We start from the raw sequence: 19,987 nt of genomic DNA on the forward strand, positions 1-19,987 counted from the left end.
CCTTCTCACAATTTTTCCTAGGCCAGTGATGCCAAGTTCATGTGTCTTGTTGCCTAGGCCAAGCTCAGCTCCATAGATGTGAATGAGACTGAGCGCAATGCCAAGCACAGGCGCGATACAATGTGGTAATTTGCGAGAAAGCTGTGGCACTCAGAGCAGCGCCGATGCCTTCTCAAATAGCTGATCTGTGTGGGTCCCAGGTGTCGGACCCTCAGCGATCAGATACTGATGATCTCTCAGGATAGGTCATCAGTAGCAGATTGTCAGAAACCCTTTTAACCCTATATTGTGACATCACTTTGTATGTTTTCCCTGTACTGTGGCATCATTGTGTACATTCTCCTAGTATTCTTTTTTAAAATGTATTTTACACACATATAGCGCTGGCATATTCTGCAGCACTTTACAGACATTAGCATCACACTGTCTCCAGTGGGGCTCACAATCTAAATTCCCACACAGGGAGAACATACAAACTCCATGCAGATGTTGTTCTTGGTCAGTTTTGAAACACTAAGCCACTGTGCTGCCTCCACTGTGCACATTATCGCTGTACTGTGACATCACTCTGTACATTATTCCCAGTATTGTGACATCACTGTGTTTATTCTTCCTGTCTGTGAACTCACTATGTTTAGTATCCCTATAGTGCGACATCACTGTGTACATTATCCCTATAGTGTGACATCACTGTGTAAATTCTATTCGCCGGTTACAGCTGATAACTGGAGGACAGTCCAGCAAACAAGCCGACTCTAGCTCAGACTGTGACAAGCTGGGTTGCTCATAAGTGGATTCTAAAGTGTCTGAAGAAATGCGAGTAAACACATTGGAATAAATTGTCCACTTCCTCCAACGTAACCTTGTCCTTTGATTTATGAGTATCATTCCATAAAGTCTTGAAGTCCTCTGTGTGGATGTCATAAGAAATGCCCATGTGAGGTTTGAAGGGCACAGAGAAAACAAGCTCTGTGGCTGACACTGATCCAGACATGTCATACCCTGTCCACATCGCTGCTAGCCATGTAAGATCCTGAGAACTGATCACCAGATTACCGAAACAACAAAGTTTCTTTGAAACCACGGCCCTACAATAGCAGCGCCTCGGAGCTGTTATACAGAAAAAGCGGGAGGCAAGTAAATAGTTTAGGTAACACCTCCAATAGTTTGTCCTCGTTGTATGTCCTGCAGAACCAACCTGTCCACACAATCCGGTCCTCTTTGCTTGCCTAGGTGAGTGGAGGCTTGGATGAAATCTGTATAAGCACAGCCAGTGGATCTCTGTCATTTTCTTTTGAGTCCGGGTAAACAGAAAAATTTGGCTTTTAGGTTCAGCTCTGAGCCCACTTCAGTGGCAAGACCCTTCTGCTTCTCGGCAGCTATGTGGACAGACAGCTGCTTGGAATACTCTTTCAGTCTGGTGAATGAGAAATTATACATCGATGTCACGCTGTACAGAGTCCATTTTTTTGGAGCAAAGTAGCCTGTGCTGGATCAAGAGTTTCTTACAAGGGGGTGCACTGCAGGATTTTGGTTTGATACAAGCTTCGCAGACCGTTGATGTGCAGAGGTCAAGCTTCCCGGAGGATACCTTGAGTTGTGAAAATGACTGCTTCTTCGTGCCGATGACCTACTTCTAGCGGCTAACACCACATTGGTGGGTTTTTGCATATCCTAGCGATAAATGATGTTCCTGTTTACTGACTGTAAACAGAGATATTGACAGATCTTTCTAGGCGCCACGTCTCCAGTCCCCTGACCAGCCATATTTACCAACATCTGTTCCAGGACATTAAGCAGTGGAGTGACATTGTTCATGCCGTAGTCCTGGCGACTGACAAATAACGTGGCCTCCTCAAAGGGCCTGCGCAAACGGCAGGTGTCACGCATGAGCTGCCACTGGCTGACTTCGAAGTTACACAGGGGACTACTCCTGTGTGCTTGGATCATCAGGAAATTGTTTATGGCCAGTCGGTCCAACATATGGAGGGTAGAATTCCAATGGTTGGAAAAGTCGCATATCAGCCCATGTTGGGGGATGCCGTTCTGCTGCTACAGCTCAAGGAGGGTGTGCTTTGCGGTGTACGTGTGGCTGAAGTGCATGAAAAGTTTCCTGGCCATTTTTAGGATGTCTTGCAGATGGGTGGAAGACTTCAGGAACTGCTTGACAACCAGATTAAACACATGGGCCATGCAGGGCGCATGGCTCAGCCATCCTTGATGCAGCGCCGACACCATGTTCTTCCCGTTGTCTGTCACCATGGTTCCGATTTTAAGTTTTTGCAGAGAAAGCTAGGATTCAATTTCTTGCTGAAGGACATGGGGCAGTTCCTCCCCTGTGTGACTCAGTTCGCCCAGGCAAACCAGGTGCAGAACAGCTTGAGAGTGATGAGAGGGGTCACACATGGCATGCATACACTACATGTCTCCAACATAATTCTTAGCTCTCTACATGAAAATAATGTATTTGGTGTACATCTCGAGAGGGGCATTGCTGGAGACATTGACTTCACAAGAGATACAGAGCAGCAGAGTTTACTTTAAAATAAAAAATTTCAACACTGTAATTTAGCCCATACAGCAGTCACCCATCAATTTTCCCCCAAAAAAGCCCATTTCACATAACACATTTTACCACTACGTAATTCAGCCCATACCAGAAAAGGAGGTGTGCATTCACCCATACATTTTCTGAAAAAAAGTGTCACAGAAAGAATTTCACCACTAAGTCATTCCATACCGCAAAAGGAGGCATACATTCACCCATACATCTTCCGAAAAAGAGCCAGTGTCACAGAAAGAATTTCACCACTAAGTAAGTTGTTCCATATAGAGGTGTACATTCACCCATACATTTTCCCCCAAAAAGCCTGTTTTACATAAAAAAAATTCACCACTGCGTAATTCGGTCCATACCACGAAAAGTACTTCACCGCATAGAACTGCACTGCTGAACGGCAATTTAGTCCAATTTTTTTTTACATTTTTACACAAATGGCTTTTCAACAGACAAGTGCAACTATGAACGGCGAATATATTTGTATTTCGCCAGTAATACACAGCAAAGTGGGCTGTAAAATATCTCACTGCATCGCTGAACGGCAATTAGGCCCAAGTTTTTTTCTATTTTTACACAAAAGGCTTTTCTACACATAAGTACAACTATGAACAGCAAATATATTTGTATTTTGCCAGTAATACATGGCAAACTGGGCTGTAAAATATCTCACTGCAACGCTGAACGGCAATTAGGCCCTATTTTTTTTTTTTATTACACAAAAGGCTTTTCAACAGATAAGTACAACTTTGAACGGCGACTATATTAGAATTTTGCCACTAATATACGGAAAAGTGGGCTGTAAAATATCTCACTGCTCCACTGAGCGGCAAAGATATTTTTCCTTTCTCCACTAATACATGCAAAAAAGGGCTTTAAAACAGATAACGGCACCGCTGTGCGGCAAATATATTTTACTTTTGCCACTAATACACAACAAAAAGGGCTGTAATTTTTGCACTTCACCACACAACGGCTAATAAGCCCTTTTTTCCCTACTAATAAAAGCTAAAAAATGCTTTAGAACAGATAATTGCACCGCACTAGTGCAAATAAAACGTAGAAACATTATCCCGTGCCTCCATTCCGCACCGCACCACATCTCCAGGATTGCGGACCCTTTCAAGTGAATGAGTCCGCATCTGTGATGCAAGGTGCACACAGCCGGTGCCCTTATATTGCGGACCAGCTTTTTGCGGGCCGCAATACGGCCACAGCTGGACAATGGCCATGTGCATGAGCCCTTAAAACACAAGATAAACTATACAAGTTTGGTATCATTTTATTCATACTGACCTGGAGAACAAAGGCAACTGAAGTTTTTTACTATTACACCCCATTTGGAATTTTTTCCAGCTCCCCACTATATCATATGCAATATTAAATGGTGCCATTAGAAAGTACAACTTGTTCCACAAAAAATAAGCTCTCATAGGCTATATGAATGGAAAGATAAAATTGTTATGTCTCTAGGAAGGCGGGAAGTGAAAAACACAAAAATGAAAAATCTCAAGGTCCTCTTAGACTTTCACACTAGCGTTTTATATAATATTTATACATATTATGATATATTATATATATATATTATATTTATTTTATATTCTATATCTATTCATTGTCAATGGGAACAAAACATAACTGAATAGAACGGAATGCTCCAAAATGCATTCCATTCCGTTTGGTTCCGTTCACATACCGGAGAGCAGACCGCAGCAAGCTGCAGTTTTCTTTCCGTCCTGGGATGCAGAGCAAGACGGATCCATCATGACCCACAATGCAAGTCAATGGGGACAGATCCGTTTATCTCTGACACAAAAACGGATCCGTCCCCCATTGACTTTCAATGGAGTTTATGACGGATCCGGAATGACCCGAAATGCAAGTCAATGGGGGAGGATCTGTTTTCTCTGCCACAATTTGCTACAATAGAAAACAAATCCGTCCTCCATTGACTTTCAGTGGAGTTCATGACAGATCCGTCTTGGCTATGTTAAAGATAATACAAACGGATGCAGATGATTTTATTATCAGTAACGGAAGCGTTTTTGCTGAACCCTGCCGGATCCAGCAAAACCACTAGTGTGAACGTATCCTAAGGGTTATGTATATACTCTCATTCACTGAAAACCATGTACTCATCTGCTTTTCATGTTCTGAACTTACTGATGAAAGTGATCATAGAGGAGTGGGGCAGCATTATACATTTTGCTTCGAGACCCCTGATGACTTTGTTACACCACTATTTATCTTATTAGCTATTCTGTTGGTAGCTTTAAGATTTCAGAGAATATGCCCTTATCTTTTGTAAGGGATGGCTCTGTCTCACTCAGGGGGTCGCAATCACAGACTTCTTCACAGACAACAGCATTTAATGTCCAAACTGGTGCTTTATTTTGGCACTTCAGCACCCGCACAAACATAAGCATTAAATAAACACCTGCCCGTCTAGGCACTTCCTAATACACAGTAGTTTTCCCTGACTAACCTCTAAGCACAGCTTGTACACAGGGTCTCAGGCTCCAAGCCTTAGCAGGTCTGCTTATCAGACACAAGTCCAGACAGGGAAGAGATCAGGCTTCACATAGCCTTGTGGCCCCTCAGCCCTCCTGGCTGAGACCACCTAGCACCCTTGGGGGAGATGGTCCAGAAGTTCTCCTGACTGACCGTGAAACCCTCTTTCTGAAGGTGTCGCTGGGCCCACCAATTTTCAGACTTTACAAAGCCTTGTGGCTCCTCAGCCCTCCTGGCTGAGACCACACAGGGCCTCTGTAGGCCTCTGTTTCTAAGTTTTCTCTTTCCAGACTGACACACAGAGGGTTGGTTTTTTCCCTCCTTGATTACAGCAGGCCTCACCTGCGATGACCTCAGGTAAAAGACAATACCCGGACTAGAAGGGTGTGGACTGGCAGATCCCACTACCAAACCTATCCACCAGTCCAAATAAAGTCAAGGCTAGAACAAAATGTAAAACAAATTTTATTTATCTCACCCAGCTGAGGTATATGGGTGGGATATACACACCTTCCAGCACTCATACCGTGCATATCACCACACCTTATAAACTTTACCTGCATATAGCAAAAAAATACAGCTTTCTTTGACAAAAAAAATTACAACAGGAGCCTCATAGAGTTTCCCTACAATTTACTCTACACAAAACTGCCTAATGCAAGGAATTAAAAAAATTAATGTGAAGTTAGAAACCTGATTCATCTTTGTTTCGTTGCCAATTTTTGTACAGCTGAATCTGGTGACTTCTGAGTTTCTTTTCAAAAAATAGCCCAGTATTGGGTTGTGGAGGCTTTGAGGATCTGATAGCTTGGGAAAAGCAGGGAGAGATTTCCCGAATTAGTGGGAATAACTTTACACAAGTCTGCAGTTCAAAGATGTTAGCGTTCCTTTGTGGACTCCTTTTGATAAATTATGAGCCAGTAAAGAAGCAGATTACAACCTGAATAGTGTGATAAACCATGAGCCAAATGTTTACTTTTTTTTATTTTATTATTTTTCTTTATTTATATTTTTTTTTTTCAATGTTCAAAATGAATATTCACCTGCCAGAAGATCCCCATACATCTGTGTCCGGAGCAATTAAAATATTTTCTCCCTTCCCTGCTTGTAAATATTCTTGTGGCGTATACATCATTTCTAATTGCCACCAGCACTTTTATCATTATTGTGCTTGACTTAAATTTAAGCAGTCAATTAGTTTTACATTTTTATTGATTAAGCATTTGCGTTTTACATTGTACTCGTTTAAGCATCCATTAAATTGACTGACTCAAAAGGTGGAATTAAAGGATTAAAGCCAGAGCTGCTATAGGAATAACAGAAGTTGAAAACTGCTTGTCACAGTACCATTACTTCTCTAATGGTACTGTGACAATGTCAGAAAGCATTACTTGTTGTCGCACGTCTTTTACCTCTATGAAAGTATTTTTGGCATTAGTAGCAGAGGTAGGTATTGTAGTTCAACAAAAAAAGAAAAAAAACACAGAATTTTCTTCCCATACATTAGATATAGCAGAGCTAAATATGTCATTTAAATGGGCTAAATGGGCATATCTGCTACTGGCGGGTTGCTAGGCAGTGTGGTACTGCATGTGCCATCAACCTACAAGACACTTTTTTTATATTGGACATTATACATAAACAATTGCCTATTTGAAAAGAGGAAGTGTGTCCCAAATCAAGGAGGGGTGTATAGCAAAAGATTACAGTTGACCCCCTCTCCCATTGATCATTCATCTATTTCATCCACCATGTGGGTCAAGGGATTATTTGATAACCTCTTCTTATTTCTAAATACTTCTGAAAGAGTAGGATAGTGTCTCCTTTAGGTTCACCCCTTCCATGTTAAATGTGTGATGTTTTTTGGAAATAGGTGTACCAGGTTAATTCCATGGAAATGGAAACTGTTTCTCTATATTAAGCTACTCTGTAGGCCAATGCTATATTAAAGTATTGCAAAGAAAATAGTAAAATAGTAGGTAATTCAGATGCTGGAGGAGATAGTTTGCAGAGGCAAGACCAATGCATTTGATAGATTTATTGATACTATGCATTACTGTGTCATACCTGTACCTTGATCAGGATTTAGGTTCTTGAAACTTTGGTCCTACCTCTGTCAACTATCCAGATTTTCTTCCAAAAAGGAAAATACACCCATCTGTAGACAGATGTGTTGGGTATTTGCCCCTTGTCATCAGTACAAAGCAGGGTACTGGTTGGCTGGGTCTAAAACCTTTTTATGTAGCTCTCATGGGATATGCTAGCTGATGTAGAGAATCTTACAGACAATACTATCTAGCAAAAAGGTAAGAATCCCTATGCCAGTTGGTGTCTCTCAAGGAGAAAAAGAACCCACCAAGGTACATTCCACACTTGGTATACTTTATTGTAATATAGTATTGATACATCTATAATTTTGCAGTAGCTTATAGGAGTTGTAGATCATCATCTGATCATAACATCGTGCATGTTAAAAAAGTGTAAAAAAAATAAATAAATGTTAAGAAACAAATATAGAGTCGCTGTTCAGGACCATTGCCAGCTACCTATCTAAATATAGCAGACCTATCAGATGCCAAAAAATTGTAGGAGAGTAAAACAAGCCAAAATGAGTCAAAACGATAAGAGTTAGTAGAAGCCAAAATAGAAGACAAGGAGTTAATTCAGAAACAAACTGAGTAGTCAAAACCAGTAGAAGCCTAATTTATAGACAAGGGCTTAATCCAGAGATAAGCCACGGAGTCAAAACAGGATAATCAGTAGAAAACTAATCAGTAGACAAGGGGTGAATCCTGTAACAGTCAAGGTCAAGACACACAGACATGTAGAACAGTTCTGAGCACACAGAACAAGCAGGAGCCAGGAAAACAAAACTCATAGGCACTGACGATCGGTGCCCGCCTAGCTCTGGGATTAGACATCAAGCAGGGGTCTGATTGGTCAGACTCACTGATGGCTACCCTCCTGGAACAGCTGTGCACAGTAACTTACCTCAGTAGGTAAGTCTTTGCTAGAAAAGGACAGCGGGCACAGATTTTTATAGAAATATATTTACTAGTTTCTACTAATTTGGCAAATGATGAAAGTATAGGTGGTAAGAAAACATACCTGGGTGCCCAGTCTATAGATTTCATTGTAGGCAGAATCAACTCATCAATACAATGAGACATATATCCACAGAATGGTGAGAGGCCAGACTAGTTTGACATAGTTTTAAAGTTATTTTAATCTTCCCCTGAAGCTAATTTGATGTTTTTAGGTGGGAAAAAGCTGCACTTGAAAGATTTATTTGTTTTAGAATTCATATTTCCTTGTCAGCCATTAAAGACAAGCACTGAAAGTTACCCTTTGTTTTATCATTTGTCTTCATAACCTCAGTAAGGTGATGAATTACAGGCGTCTGTCAGCCTTTTTTAATAACTGAATTTTGCAAGTAAACAAATATATATAGGGAAATATATTATATTAGAAATAAACAATATTCCGACATGCAATAAAAAGTTCAAAATTCTGTTTCATGATTTCTGCTCATTCTTACAATTTTCATTGAAAGTCTGCAGAAAAATGTCTACTGCACTATAGAAACTGGTGTAATTACCAGGGTAGCAGATATAGCAGCCACTATGGGGCACAACCACTAAGGGACCCATCTCAACTCAAAAGCTGAAGTTAGTGGTGAAATGTATGTAAGATGGCATAGAAAATTGAGTGTGTTCCCATTCAAAATTTCCATTGATTTACATGAGTACTCTATGTGCAGGGTACTGTATCTATTATCTGTGATACAGGGTACTGTGATGTCAGTGTGTTCATTATCCCTGTAATGTGATGTCACTGTGTTCATTATCCCTGTACTGTCACATCATTGTGTTCATTATCCCTGTACTGTCACATCACCGTTATCCCTGTACTGTGATGTCACGGTGTTCATTATCCCTAGACTGTGACATCACTGTGTTCATTGTCCCTAGACTGTGACATCACTGTGTTCATTATCCCTGTACTGTGAGATCACTGTGTTCATTATCCCTGTATTGTGACATCCCTGTGTTTATTATCCCTGTACTATGAGATCACTGTGTTCATTATCCCTGTAGTGTGACATCACGGTGTTCATTATCCCTGTACTGTGATGTCACTGTGTTCATTATCCCTGTACTGTGACATCACGGTGTTCATTATCCCTGTACTGTGATGTCACTGTGTTCATTATCCCTGTACTGTGACATCACGGTGTTCATTATCCCTGTACTGTGACATCATTGTGTTCATTATCCCTGTACTGTGACATCATGGTGTTCATTATCCCTGCACTGTGATGTCACTGTGTTCATTATCCCTGTACTGTGTTCATTATGCCTGTACTGTGACATCATTGTGTTCATTTTCCCTGTACTGTGACATCATGGTGTTCATTATCCCTGCACTGTGATGTCACTGTGTTCATTATCCCTGTACTGTGTTCATTATCCCTGTACTGTGACATCACTGTGTTCATTATACCTGTACTGTGACATCACGGTGTTCATTATCCCTGTACTGTGATGTCACTGTGTTCATTATCCCTGTACTGTGACATCACTGTGTTCATTATACCTGTACTGTGACATCACGGTGTTCATTATCCCTGTACTGTGATGTCACTGTGTTCATTATCCCTGTACTGTGACATCACTGTGTTCATTATCCCTGTACTGTGACTTCACTGTGTGCATTATCCCTGTACTGTGAGATCACTGTGTTCATTATCCCTGTACTGTGACATCACTGTGTGCATTATCCCTGTACTGTGATGTCACTGTGTTCATTATCCCTGTACTGTGACATCACTGTGTGCATTATCCCTGTACTGTGATGTCACTGTGTTCATTATCCCTGTACTGTGACATCACTGTGTTCATTATCCCTGTACTGTGACATCACTGTGTGCATTATCCCTGTACTGTGAGATCACTGTGTTCATTATCCCTGTACTGTGACATCACTGTGTGCATTATCCCTGTACTGTGATGTCACTGTGTTCATTATCCCTGTACTGTGACATCACTGTGTGCATTATCCCTGTACTGTGATGTCACTGTGTTCATTATCCCTGTACTGTGACATCACTGTGTTCATTATCCCTGTACTGTGACATCACTGTGTTCATTATCCCTGTACTGTGACATCACTGTGTGCATTATTCCTGTACTGTGTTCGTTATCCCTGTACTGTGACATCACTGTGTTCATCATCCCTGTACTGTGACATTACTGTGCGTATTCTCCCACTATTATTACATCACTATAATTACGTTGGTGTGTGCATTATGCCAGTATTACTACATCAGTGTGCCTATTATCCAACTATCTTATCATTATCCCTGTACTGTCACATCACTGTGTTCATTATCCCTAGACTGTGACATCACTGTGTGCATTAGCCCTGTGCTTTAGGGAAGCTAATCATATCCTTTTCTGAAGTCCCTGCTGAAAATGGTCAAGGTGGAGTTAAGCCCCATTCTACGTTTTGCTATGGTGCCCCATGGTTATTAGTTACACCCCTACTGCTTAATACTAGCCGGTGAAAGACAGTAATTGTCTCATCGCTTGATAAGATTTTGATAATGAAATGCACTAATAGTGTGTATGTCTGCATACCTCCTGCAACTAACACAGCTCCTGATCTATACCTCCAATGTAAGGATCTGGTGAGATGTGAATAGATCCGAACATAGGCAAGATAAAGATGGGGACTTACTTTTTGGTGGCCACCCTTGATGGATCAGACCAACTCCCAACTCCCACCCATGGCACCCATTTGTCAAACCTCACATAAATGTCAGTAACGTTCTTCTGAAATGTCAGTAAAGTTGTACCGGTGAGTTCCATCCTCTGAATGGGGCAGAATATGGATCTATCGGTATTGTTTTTTAGGCGCTCTTGGGTTGGATACAAGAATGGTGATTTTGAGCATATTTACATGGGCTGCTGCTTGGGCAGCTGATACTAGCTCCATGTAAACATGCGATGGGACCAGGTAATAAATGAGCAAATTCTTTTTAGTTGTTGTCAAAATATTTTACTCAAGCACAAAATGTATCCTCTGTCTACAGCACATCATCCCGTGTGTGTGTGACCAAGTGATTGTATTAACAATAATTCAGTCGCATGCCGTACCAACGCTTGCTTCATTCTAAATGTAACGAAGCGGGTGCCCATGGAGATGCAGTATCATCAGTTGGTGCTCATTACCAGCAGAAAATCTGCCCTTGTAAATGGACCCTTAGTCCATGTATACTATGGACATCTGAGACTTATGTAGACTATAGATCCGGCTGGCTTTCAGAATGTCACATTTGGCATCAGAAAATTTTAACTAGTTGTTTTTTAATACATTTTTCATATACTGGACAAATAGATATAGAAATACATCATTTCTGGTTATTGATTCATATATGACAATTATCATGTAACATGGACTCTACTCAGTGTTTTAGGGACTCCTGGGAATGAAACCAACTTTTTGTTGATTGAAAGTTGTGGCCAAACTGTGCTGACTGTGCATCCGGCATAAACTAGGTGATATCATAAGAGGAAATGGTGTCCACGGCCCCGGAGTGAGCCAATGCACTGGATTTAGAAGCAGAACGTCTATACTAAGTGAATGTTTGATGGATTGAGATATCAGGCACTAATGGGCAAATGCAAACAATTGCAATAGATGAATGGTCTCACTTCCAAGAAACCTGTTGATAAGTACTGTTTGATTCTGTGTTAATCATAGACTTAAAAAAATAAATGTTTGTGCCTCATTAATGTAATCCATTTACAATGGTAAATCGAAATGCAGCCACTGAGGATATTAAGGCACTAAAGTAATTAACAGGCCGCTTAAAACTACTACTGTTCAAAGTGCATTTTGCCTTCTATCTCTGACTGAAAATGGCTGCTAATGACAAATGGAGATGCCTGAATCGTGCACATTTGTCTGAAGCTGATACAATGACCCTCCGTAATTACAAGGAGGGAGCGGTCTGCCATACATCTTCCTCATCTAAGTTTTATTTTAGAGGATAAAAGCTTGCCAACGTGATCGGTCTAGTCTGGGACTCAGACCACACATTGGCGGGCACCGGTTAATTATGACGGATGAGAAAATTTAACAAGTTTTTTTACTTGGCGTGGAGTCTTCCTGATCAGTCACAAGCTACACAAAATCAATAAGAGCTGATACTTCATATGGCTGCTTTCCTGTATGTTCCCATGCCTAATTGCATCATATTAGTGTCTTGTAGTACATGGAGGCCACGTTTTGTAGATGTAATGGATGGGTTCCTGACAGCAGAACTGAGGTAGCCATTCTTTAAATTGCAAATTCTATAATTTTATTGGCACTCAAGACTGGCAGGTAGCAATCAACAGAAATGTCTGCCACTATCGTTCTTTCATCTTAAAGAGGTATTCCCATCTGGAAATCAATGGCAGGTCAATTAGATATGACATAGATGTTCAATAGGTGCGGGTTCTATATATCTGAAGAATGGGGCCTGACCATGAATGGACAGAAGAGAAAACACCATTGTGTTTTGAAAATGTTTCCTTAAAGGGGTTGTCCTCTCTTGACATTTATGGCATAGCAATAGTATATCTCAAGAATGGGGCACTGCTGTGAATGGAGAGCCGTCACTGCTATATGACTTCCAGAAATAACCAAGGAACGGCTTGGCTATCAAAAGTTCCATTGACGTGAATGGAGAACAAGCGTGGCCTGCTCTCCATTCATGGTGGGGCCCCCGTTCTTGAGATACACTCGCTATGTCATAAATGTCCAAATGGGAAAACCCCTTTAAAGAAAGTGTGTTTTCTCTTCCAGTTCAAAACTTTCACTCATTACATCTCCCAAAGTTATTTTTTGTATTTGACCTTTTTTACATTGCTTCTTCCGTTTTCTGAAAGAACATTATCTGCCATTTTCTTTCAATGAATCCTCTGGGAAAATGTAGGCAGGTGTAGAATGGCACATCAGTGGTATTATTTACTGCCACCTTCTTGACTGCACTCCATAAACACAATTTACACCCATTGCAAAAGGGGGTAATTTATTAACCTGAAATACGCCTATATTGGGAGTATTTCAGGCGCAGATTGTGGTGCAATGGTTAGTTGCGCTGCAATCTGCGACTTTTCCCTGCTCACGGCAGGTCTAAAAAAGTGGGTGTAGCATGTTTGTGGCATAAACAATGGTCTAAATGTAAGACGGCTAGGAAGCTGTCTTACATTTAGAAGCAGCGCTAGATGCTCCAAAGTTATGAAGAGGCCAGCACCGCTACATAACTTTGGTGATCTACCACCAGACCTATAAATAGCCTCCTAATGCCGGTGCCAGAAACCTCTGGCTTTGGCTTATCTCACTTTAAAACAACAGATCGGGCATGTTGAAATTCATCAAGCCGTTCCCTTGATATTTTGAGAGAGCATCAGCCAAATATCTAATATTAACGTATTAACATAATATCTAACATTAGACAGTCGGCCGGCCCCACTAAAATCACTGGGATCAGTTGAAGCTAGCCTGTCTATGACCTATACATGCAGTCTTATGGTAAACACATTAAAGGGAACCTGCCACCATGAACAAGCATTCCAATCTGCAGGCGGTTATAGAGCAGGAGGAGCTGGGCAGATTGGTATATCGTTTTATAAAAATAAAGATTTAGTATAACATGTATTTTATTCATCTAAATCTGTCCTCTTTTTGAGGAGTCATGTGGGTGGTCCTATCCATGACGGACAGCCTTCAGTATGTGAGTGCGCATGCACAGGAAGCTGTCAGTCACTGAGTAGGACCGCCCACATGACTCCTTAGCTCAGAGATTTAGATGACTAAAGTCCACATTTTCCTACAACACTATATATCAGCTCCTCCTGCTCTACAACCTGCTGCCTGCAGATTACACTGCGCTTCGTGGTGACAGGTTCCCTTTAAGACATCATAATCTGCTGCATAAATGACGTAATCAACTTTGCTGCATTGAAAACCGATTTACTATGTCTGTATGTCGTGGGTTACTCAAGATTATTACAATATTCTGAACAGAAGCTGAAAATGAGTTTTTAATGTGTATCATAGAATGAAGGCACAAAAAATGATAAAAGATTTTACTTATTTTTTAACACAGTGAAAAATGCATTTTTTTTAAGCATTGCAAAAAAGAGCTAAACTCTCACGCCTGTCAGATGATGACATGACACTGGTTAAACCTGACGAGACAAGCGAAGTGATAAACGTCAGATGTAGTGGATAACAGAAACTCCGGAAGGGGAGCTGTCACTCATCAGCCTGCCTGTTACTTTCCATATTGATAGAAATGCTGCTATTTTAGCTAAGATAATCAGAAGTCCTGGGTGGACATAAAATGAGGGCATCTGTCAGCAGGGTTGTACCTATGAACCTGGCTGACCTGTTACATGTGCACTTGGCCGCTGAAGATCTTTATTGGTCCCATGTTAATATCATATGTGCCCGCATTGCTGAGAAAAACAATGTTTTAATATATGCAAATGAGCCTCTATGAGCAACGGGGGCGTTGTCGTTACACCTAGAGGCTCTGCTCTCTCTGCCACTGTGGTGCTCGTTTGGCCCTGTCGATTAAAGTGCAGAGGGCGCAGCAGTGCCAGAGAGAGCAGAGAGTCTAGGAGTAATGGCTACGCCCCAGTTGCTCCTAGAGGATCATTTGTAGAGATGGCCTTGTAGTTCGCGGCAAACTTTACTTGTTCGCGATTTGCCGAACATGTAAACATATGAAGATGTCCGCCGGTGCCATATTCTTTTACATTGTGAAAAACTTTGACCCATGACACATCCATCAGGTGGTACAGGACAGCCAATTGAGACATCTCAGCACATGGACATACCCCCTACCTTATAAATAAACCCGATCTGATTTTACATTCAGTGTTTTGCCAGTGTAGGGAGAGGTTGCTGTGTGGAGCAGGGACAGGCTGTTAGGGACACCAAACACTAGCTAATAGGGCCCCAAAAGTCTTTTTAAGGACAGGTATAGGTGTGCTATCGATAGGTGTGACATACTGAGGGGTGTAATATACTTATACTTTCTAACATAGAAAGTATATTATAGTGCATTTATATTGTGCAGCAGTTGTGTGCTGTTCTGCTGAGATACCGCAGCCACACAGAGTGCCAAACCCTATTGGAACAAATAATTTCTACTGGTGTGATTTACCAGTTGCCCCCCCAAAAAAAAGTGAAAAGAAAAGTGGGCTACAGTAAAATTGTTATTTAGTCACTGCATAATGTACCTTGAGCCACAAAATCACAATTTCTTTTATGTCAGGTGAATGCCTAATTTTTAAGGCCCGTACTCCTGTGACCTAAAATAAACATTTTCTAGGCTCCAGCAGGGCACATTTCAGAGAATTTCCCTTTAAGACGCATAAAAAAGTCCCCTGATTAAGATTCATATTTTTTGTTTCCTCCTATTGATCCCCCTCTAGTATGTCACTGTCCGTGTTGTGGGACTATTTGTACACTTCTACTAAGTATTTGGTGGCTGCAAATATGAGCTGAAGGTTTTTCAGGCTGGCCTGCCATTAAAGTGAATGGGGCCCGCTGTGAACATTTGATCGCGTTTGCGAACCGTCCCGGACGATGTTCGTCCATCACTACTCATTTGCATAAATTAAAACTTCATTTTTCTCAGCAATGTGGGCACATATGAACATGGGACCAACACAGATGTCTCCCGCTGCCAAGTGCACATGTAACAGGTCAGCCAGGGGTAATCCTGTAATCCAGCAGCGGTGGCCATGCTTTAACACTATAGGAAAAAGGTTGTGTTCCTGTAATATGCAAGCATAGGTGGTCATAACCCTTGGACATGCAGTGTATAATGTGATGAAAAATGAATCCAGCCAGCAAAGGAGACAATATGGACAATCACAAGACATTAGTAAGTGCCTTATATTCACTTCCTCTACATAATAAATGCCATTTGCTGAAGTGAGACAACCCCTTTAATGGAGGATGTGCGTATGAATCAGTTAAGGAAAGTTGTAAAATCCAGTCTGGGGGTGACTGCACGCAATGGAGCGGCAGGGTACAGTGCGGATAGAACAGCCGGCGGTGGCTTGCCGTGCTAAACAAATACAGGCGGGTGCATTTTCCATTAGAAGCGCCATACGACACAATGTAGGCAAATACTGTTTCCAGCCGGATGCATTGCTGTTTCCCCTCTAATACAGTAACATGCAGTTGTCTTTAACAAAACAGTAACGTCTGGCAGGATTATGTGGTTGATTAAAGTAATACAAATGAAGAAGATAATATCTGTTGAACCAACAGTTTCCTCTATTTACCTGCACCGCGTGTAGTTCTGCAGTATGCTGGCGGAATGGTTTAAAGGATTACAGCGCACACTGGAGCCATGCAGATTTAGTCTCCTGGTTCTCCAGATACTTTATTATACTGTATGTTTGCATTTAAGTGCCTTGGAAAGCTTTACAGATAGATCTTACCTGGCACTATATAGTCTAACAAACACATATAGTATATACTGTACACTATATAAAAGAATAGGGAATTTGCTGATTTCTGTTATCTTCACTAAAATCTGAAATGTAACACAAATGTCACAAAACTCAAGAACATTTCATCTTCAATCTATGACTGAGTTGGTTTTGTTTTTCATAGAAAAGGACACAGATTCTCAAATTCCACAACCACTTGTAACTTTTTTTTATTTAATTCAGGCTCAAGGATAATTATCTATCTATCTATCTATCTATCTATCTATCTATCTATCTATCTATCTATCTAGCTATATGTCTGTCTATCTCATATCTATCTATCTATCTATCTACATTTTCTATCTATCTATTGTAAGGGATCGCTCTCTCTCAGGGGGTCGCAATCACAGACTTCTTCGCAGACAACAGGATTTCATGTCTAAACTGGTGCTTTATTTTGGCACTTCAGCACCGTCACAAACATAAGCATCAAAATAAACACCTGCACGTCTGGGCTCTAACTAATACACAGCAGTTTTCCCTGACTCACCTCTAAGCACAGCTTATACACAGGGTCTCAGGCTCCAACCTTTAGCAGGCCTGCTCACCGAACACATGTCCAGACAGGAAAGAGATCCGGCTACACACAGCCTCGTGGCCCCTCGGCCTTTCTCCCTGGCTGAGACCATCCAGAGCCTCTCTAGGTTTCTGTTTCCAAGTCCTCTCTCCACAGACTGACACACAGAGGGTTGGTTTTATCCCACTTTGATTACAGCAGGCCTCACCTGCGATCACCTCCGGCAAAAGGCAATACCCGGACTAGAAGGGTGTGGACTGGCAGATCCCACTACAAACCTATCCACCACTCCAAATAAAATCCAGCCCAGAACAAAATGTAGACAAAACTGTCTCAGCAAACTACACTTTGTGGAAACCTGTGCAGCTTTCTGAATTTTAGTTATCTCACCCAGCTGAGGTATCTGGGTGGGATATACACACCCTCCAGCACTGTACACATTACCACACTATCTCATATATATATATATATATATATATATATTTATCTCTCTCTCTCTCGCTCTCTCTCTCTCATATCTATCTATCTATCTCATATCTATCTATCTATCTATCTATCTATCTATCTATCTTCTTTCTACCTACCTATCTATCTATCGGTCTGCCTATCTATATGTTATTTTCTTTCTTTCTTTCTTTTTTACTTTCCCATTTGGTAAGCAAAAAGGTAGTAGAACATCTCAGGACTTCGAGTCCAGGTCCCACTTAGGTACAACCCCCCCCCCCCCCCCCCCCACACACACCAAATATGTCAGCACGTCAGCAAGTCCTAGCATTATCTCCATATTGTAAAATAAGAGGGTTTGACACAGTTTAGAGCACCCAAACCATTTGGTTGTCACAGGCATTTCAGATTCCTGACACAATGGGGGGCATTTATTATTACTGTCCTAAACATGGACTAAAACTAGACAGAACAGAAACTGCACCTTATGCATCACAGAGGCTCCCGCAATGGGATAAATCTGGTGCATCTTGGTAGACATGTTAGACGCTTTGCTTTCCTTACGCACCTCCTTGATGACCTACATACATCAATCTTTTGAGCCAAAATAATAGGGCTCATCGTTAATATAGTTGATGCATTTTATTATTTCCTTAACTATGTAACATTTTCTAGACATTTTTCAAAATTGCCTTGGGAGACTTGAAAAAGTATGCATGTAGTTCATATTATCCACTTTGTGCAAGGCAAGTACACTTGACTTTAATGCAATTTATCTATGAATTCTGGCAGATTTTGCTCAGTAACTTTCCCTTAGTGTTGGTGTTAGAGCAGTAGTCAAGGCACTCTTGTGGTTTGTGTTTATGTGATAGAAATGTCTAAGCACTACCCAAGTGATTCAGTCCCTCATTCTCCTCTTTGACTCCTGCCCATATCTTTTATTTCCAGTTTTTTTTTAAATGAATAACAAGGAATCTCCATCAACATTGGCCATGGAAGGTCCACATAAAAGTCATTATCAAGGACTTAATAATGCATACTTCATCAGAGTACTAAAGGACTTAGCTTGCTTCCCAGCTTTGTATGAATCATATCCATCACATGAATGTTTGCATATGGCTCCCACATCCTAATGCACTGAGTATACATTGTATTAGGATGACATTAATAATTGAGACCCCACCATTTTGCCCTAACTACCTTGAAAGTATTATATATATATATATATATATATATATATATATATATATATTATATAGTCAATCCCTCGCTCCAGTATATCATCTCATATTTCTCTAATCCTCTATAATAATATAAATATGGCACTGTTACATTGTGACAAGTAACCAGCCACTTCCACCTCCCTGTCTTCTCCTCCTGCATTCCTATAAAGCGGAGGCCTGTCAATTTGATTCCTTTTAATGTGTTGCATTGACCGTGTCTTGCTTGTTTGCTGTTTCGGGCCCTCTTGACACCTGAGAGACATTCTTAAATTCTTTAAGTGGTTGACATCAGAAAGAATGCAACCCAAAGCCTGCAAAGTGCCCGCGACAAAAGAATCTACTTGACCATAACGCATGAATCTTACTCACAATACCATGTTTGATACCTGAGAAAGTCTAGCACTGAATGCAATGTGTGTTTCACCAGTTTTAGGAAAAAATAACAAAAGTTTTTTTTTTCTCTCTCTTTTATTTCTTCTCTCCCATTTCAGGGCAGAACTTCACTTTGCGGCAGCTAGGCATCTGTGAACCAGCATCTCGTCGGGCACTGGCATTTTGTGCAGACATGGGGCTTCCACATAGAGGTTACTCCATCAGTGCAGGTTCAGATGCTGAGACTGAAAATGAAGGGGTCATGTCTCCAGAGCACGCAATGAGACTTTGGGGAAGGGGCATGAAATCTGGGCGCAGTTCCTGTCTCTCCAGTCGTTCCAACTCAGCTCTGACACTGACTGACACAGAGCACGAGAACAAGTCTGACAGCGAAACTGGTAAGTCCCTGATATAGTTCTATTATCTGCCGATAGATGTTGCTAGATACTGTACATAGAAAGATAGATTTATAGATAGGTATTTATATAGCGCCACCATATTCCGCAGCGCTTTACAATTCAGATGGATAGTAGATGGATGAATGGATAGATAGATAGATACATATTGATAGACACGATAGCTAGAAAGATAGATAATACATAAATAGATATTGATAGACACGATAGATAGACACGATAGATAGATAGATAATAGATAAATAGATATTGATAGACTAGATAGATAGATAATAGATAGATAATAGATAGATAGATAATACATAAATAGATATTGATAGACTAGATAGATAGATAGATAATAGATAGATAGATAGATAATAGATGATAGATAGATAGAT

The 19,987-nt window shown here is 40.9% G+C and overlaps 1 protein-coding gene across 2 annotated transcripts in view; it reads left to right on the forward strand.

Moving 5' to 3' along the window:
- The window catches only part of TENM3 (teneurin transmembrane protein 3), a 1,312,080-nt gene that overhangs the window by 449,074 nt on the left and 843,019 nt on the right, over positions 1-19,987 (forward strand). For both annotated transcript variants that reach the window (XM_044297320.1, XM_044297329.1), the window contains exon 4: positions 19,311-19,589. In XM_044297320.1, the coding sequence (XP_044153255.1) occupies positions 19,311-19,589 (279 nt within the window). The remainder of the gene's footprint in view (positions 1-19,310; positions 19,590-19,987) is intronic.

Source organism: Bufo gargarizans, chromosome 1 (assembly GCF_014858855.1).
Source record: "Bufo gargarizans isolate SCDJY-AF-19 chromosome 1, ASM1485885v1, whole genome shotgun sequence".
Lineage (NCBI taxonomy): Eukaryota > Metazoa > Chordata > Amphibia > Anura > Bufonidae > Bufo > Bufo gargarizans.